The sequence below is a fragment of the Terrapene carolina genome, unplaced genomic scaffold, assembly GCF_002925995.2.
Source record: "Terrapene carolina triunguis isolate 2854851 unplaced genomic scaffold, T_m_triunguis-2.0 Scaffold35098, whole genome shotgun sequence".
NCBI classification, from domain to species: domain Eukaryota; kingdom Metazoa; phylum Chordata; order Testudines; family Emydidae; genus Terrapene; species Terrapene triunguis.
This window is the reverse complement of record NW_020699449.1, coordinates 10,168,052-10,173,124: the sequence shown is the minus strand read 5'-3', so window position 1 is coordinate 10,173,124 and position 5,073 is coordinate 10,168,052. Positions and strand designations below refer to the sequence as shown.

The window sequence follows — 5,073 nt, the reverse complement described above, 5'->3', positions numbered from 1 at the left end:
TGGGGGTTCATCTAACTAGAAGAGGGAATGGGAAAGCAGTTCTCATCAAAGCTTCAGATCACAGCGGTTTCAGTTGAATGGCGGATAGATAAATGAAGTTATGCTGGTGCTGTTCTGAGAATAAAGTAGCCGTTCTTAATGGCAACACTGCTGTCATGTCCATACCTCTGATCTGTTGGTTCACCTACAATCGTCACCGTTACAAACATCCTAATTTTGTTGTAAGGAGCCATCCAAAGGAATAGTAAAACTCAGTGGCTTAGTAGAGGTGGGCCTTTAATGAAACGTTGAACAAAAATTATGGTAAAATCTTGGGGAGATTGTTAAAGTGGCTGCTTAGAACATGGGCTGGAGATGATCCTTCATGCAGGGACAGTAGCTTTAAAACTGCCCTTCTTCCAAGGCAAAACACATTATTTTGTTCTGTAATCCTGTGGGGCGGGGGGAGGTTTATGAGTAAAATGCTCCTTAATAAAAATTTAATTGTAGCTCTAAATATGTCTTTGCCCAAACTTTTTTCTCTCTGGAATTTGCCATTCTTCTCACTTATGTATCACATGAGAGGCCAGTTGCCGGTGATTTCTGGGTGGTGAGATACAGCGTTCTGATCAATTAAGCTGCTTATTTGGCATTCAGAAATAGAATGGCATGAGAGAGAGTTTCATTTCATAAAGAGATGGGGAGCAGAAGGGAGAGGGATTATTTGGGGTTGGCTACGTTTTAATTAGATTCTTGTGATCTAAATTCCACAGCGAAGGTTCCAAAGCCTGGCTGTGCTCTTGGCAGTATTTCAGGAGGAAAGCGATAGCCATGTTCCCTTGGCAGCAAAGCATTACGATGAACTTCACAAAGTACTGCAGGTTTTTTAATGTTTTTGGAATAGGGTGTTGGGCCTAAACCAATCTTCCAAGTAAACTGGACTAGAATCATTTCCAGGATCTGTGCTGCCTTCTGACACAGGGGCCACTTGCAGCAGAAAGTCAGCCCAAGGGGTGTTGTGGCAGAACAAGGAGTCGGCAGTTGTCTCTTCATCGGGGCAGTGGACCAGAGTAGGTCAAGGGAGATGGAGAATCCCCTGACATTCCCTGAGCAGCCTGTTTTCATGGGGCCTCTGGTAGAGGTTGAGGCTGGCCCTTTCCCAAAGGAATGTCTGAGAGGGACAGAGAGTGGAAACCCCATATCCCCTCTGTCCTGGATACCCTCCCCACCTCTGGGTATAACAGTCCCCGTGTTCATGGGTACCAAGTATCCCTACTTTCTGTAAGTATCAATCTACCACATTGTCTATCTCCTGGGAGAAAATCAAGCACTGGGAATGGGCACAGTAACAAGATTTCTACTCCAAGTGCTTGCTCGTGTCGATTCCATTCTAGGTGCGCGCTCCCATGTTCGCGGCCGTCGGAGATTTTTGCCTTAGCGGTACACGTAGGGCCGGCTATGGTGCCCTCCAGCGTGCCACACTCACACCGCGGTATATCAGCCACCGCTGGCCCATGCCCTCTCAGTTCCTTCTTACCGCCCGGGGTAGTCAGTCGGAGCGCCTCTCTTGCGTGGCAAGAGCTAGCGGTTTCTTCCTTTGGACTTCGGGCCTTCGGGCCTTTGTTTGATTTTTGTTAGTATTAAGTAGTTGTTAAATTGCAATTGAATGCTTGGTCCTTCCTCTCTGCTAAGACGGAACAGGTCAGCTTGAGGCAGAGAAAGTCTGCCACAGCTGTAACCCTTGTATTTTGCTGTCAGTGCAGCAATAGAAGCAGTGAAAACATAGCAGTGCTGACTAATTTCATATAGCAAATGAGCGTTTTGTGTGATTTTATCTATTGCTAGCCTTCATTTGGTGTTGGTGTAGGCCTGGCTTGACATAAGTAACTTGCCTCATTTCTTAGTGGGCATAATTGAGAAGGTGAATGGAAGGTTAAGTTGTAAATAGGGGCTTGACAAACTGCATGTTGGAGTGAGGATGTCTGTGCTAGCTAAGATAAGCAGCAACACCTGGATGCTAGGGACTATGGGCAAGATAAACACAGAATGTAACATGTGAACAGCACATGGACAGAGCATGTTGTACAGGGATTGGTTCCTGCAAGTAAGCAAGCCAATCCAAAAATGTGTGGTGTAAAGAATTGCAAATGCAATTTGATGTGTAAATAGATATAAAGGAAGAGTTTGGTGTAACTTTGGATGTGTGGTACCCCCTATCCCCACCCCCTACGCTTGAGTCTGGTCAACTCAGCATAGCTTTGCGGTATGCCAAATAAAGGAACCTGAAGTGTTCTCCCAGAACTGGACAAGGGGTTCTGGAAATGGTGTCAGAGGGAATCCCAGCAGTTGCGTTATTATTTCTGTGGCTTCTAACACCAGAGAGAGCTCCCTTTGACCAGCATCATCATGTAAGTGCCGAGTGGCTTGGGTGTCCGAATGACCTTATGATAGCGGACCAGGTTTTGAATTCATTCTAAAGACTGCTTATTGGCTTCACTGGGGCTGTTCGTCTGAATAACTGCTCACCCATGGCAGTAAGTGCTTTCCAAATCTGGCTCAGGAAGAGAGCTTGCACTCTGAGGTGTTTACAGCCATAGAGAATATACCTTATTTTTTCAAAAATAACTTTAAAGTATGCATTAGCCCAAATTTGCTTATTATTAGAATTTCCTGTCCTTCCCTCACCTCCATCTGTTACTCACTGCTGACATTGGGCTTCCTGCTGTCTGCCGATGCCCATACAGACACAGAAGTTTAGTGGCAAGACTGCAGCACTCTTGTAAGCTGTGTTTGTACCTGAGCTCTGTCGGTGCCCAGGTTAAAGTAGGGCGGTGCTCTTCACAGGACATTTCCGCTCTTAGAGTACTCTCCTTCTATTACTATACAGTCGTAGTAAAGTTCAGCATTTATATAGTGCCTTCCATCTTCAGAGCTCTATAGAAACCTTCTTGCCTGTTTATCTTATAAATAGAAACTAGCTCTCCTGTAAGTTCTGTGCTTGAATTCTTATTTGAATATTTGTTTACCTAGATTTTTTTTTTCCTTTCTCCCTCACCAGTTCTTATCTCCACAGCACAGTCCATATACCTCCAGCTGCACTGGCCAAAGGAGTATCCTATGAGACTACCATGGATGCTGCAGGAGGGGGTATTGCATCATCTTTCCTAGAGATTGAAAGTGTGTCTCTTCTGTAATGCATTCATCTCCCATTTGCCTAGAAGACAGAAGGAGAGAGAATCCAGAATCTCTTTGTTACATCAATACTGCACTGCCCTTTACTGTATCTGCACACCCTACGCCAACGACTACATGAACAGTTGGCGTTTGAAATGGAAAGTGAGATACTCAGGCCTTCCTTGGTTTCTTCATTACTTTTAGCGCAGTTTAGGACTTTCACCAAGGTGTGTATGTCAGAAGAAACGTGCAAGGACATTTCCAAGCCTCTATGTACAGGTGAAAAGCTTTTAACCCTCCTAGAAATGTGGGTACCCAGTATAACAGCTGTCTTGGAGTATGTTGTTACTGTTAGTAATATATAGTTCAAATGAAAGAACAGAATTCTTTTAAGGCCAGACAGTATTCTGATACCCTCACAATGAGTAAACTTGACTCCACAAATGGTCCCGTTGATTTCAATGGGATTACTCAAAGAGCAAATTGCTCTTTGAAAATCAATTAGGTCCATAATCTGTTTTAGAATGTCAGAGAACACTAGCCCCTCCCCCCCAAGTTAAAACCAAAAAGCAGCTGTTGCATGACCAAATAGAAAGCTCAATCCATTAAAAGTAAGTGTAGCTTCAATAAAAAGTTTAAAAGTGTTATAGAGTTGAGTAATCACACTTAAATATGTGTTACCAAACAGATGTGTTCAGGAGGTATTAAGGATTACTGCAGTAAACTACAAAATACTACATGCACCTATATAACATTGACTTAAGTGCAGTGTGCTAATCAACTGTGCAGCATTAATGGTTTGTGATTTTTTTTTAATAAGGAGCTACATGTCTTCAATTGCAATTTATTTCATCTCTATACTTCTGTCATAATTTACAGTTGTGGAGAATCATGAAGATCACATGTTTAATGTAACATCTAGTTAATATAACCTGATATGGATAAAATCAGCCAATTTGTTGTGATGCATTCAGGATTAGTGAATTTTTCCTGTATAAGAAAGTTTCAAGTACTTTTGATTTTACTTCAGTTCCTGTTCAGAAGTCACTCCAGAATGATAGCAAAATCATGCTAACTAGTGAAATAAAAAGATCTTAATTTTTAGCCCTGTGTTGTCTTGTTTTTTCAAGTTATGATTGTTTTTGATGTATGTTTGCTTTCGTATTCTGTATCAGGGTGTACACAGTAATCTTTTTGTTTGTTTTCATGTGTTTCTGACCACTCTTTGAAGGGTGTTTTAGGTTTAGTCACACTATCTCTGTTTTTGGTTGTGCTGTTTTTAGCACTAAAAGAGGTTATTTTAAAATGTAAAGTATTACAGACTTCAGGAGTCTGTTGCTACTGGCTGAGGCAAACTGCAATTGAAAATGACAAGGGAACCTTTTTATTCTCAGCTTGTGGATACTGGTGCAGGTGTGGTGCGGATGTGGTGTGGATACTCCTGCGGGCATTCTGTGCCAAAAAATTAAAAATTTTGCACACAGTATTTTAACATTCAGCAAATTTTATTTTTCAAATAAAAGTGGAGGCTCCAGCATGGCATTGAGGAGCACAGGTCACTGGCTGCTCAGAGATGGAAGATCACTGTGCAGCTCCCCACAGGACACGGACTCAGCACCCAACCCTGACACAGCACAAGGACCGGACCTGCCCCAGAAACACCCCAGGGCCCTGCCACATGCACCAGGTGTGGGCAGGCAGGCTCAGCAAGGCAGGATCCAAGTGTGGAGGGTTTACTGTGGGGGGGATCCAGGTGTGGGGTCAGAGGGTTCTGTGTGGGGCACGCTGGGTGCAACAGTAATGGGACTCCGCAGGCAGATCCACGTGAAGGGGGGGGGAGCGGGGGGGGGGGGGGTAGTCTGGGTATGGGGGGATAAAGCTTGGCAGGGGTCTGGGTATGTGGGATTCATTGGGAGGTCC

The 5,073-nt window shown here is 43.8% G+C and overlaps 1 protein-coding gene across 1 annotated transcript in view; it reads left to right on the top strand.

Moving 5' to 3' along the window:
• LOC112118358 (sushi domain-containing protein 1) overlaps positions 1-3,329 on the top strand; it is a 95,148-nt gene extending 91,819 nt beyond the window's left edge. The window contains exon 19 of the mRNA XM_029914337.1: positions 3,006-3,329. Within this exon, the coding sequence (XP_029770197.1) occupies positions 3,006-3,173 (168 nt within the window). The 3' untranslated portion in view covers positions 3,174-3,329. The remainder of the gene's footprint in view (positions 1-3,005) is intronic.
• Positions 3,330-5,073: the final 1,744 nt, after the last annotated feature.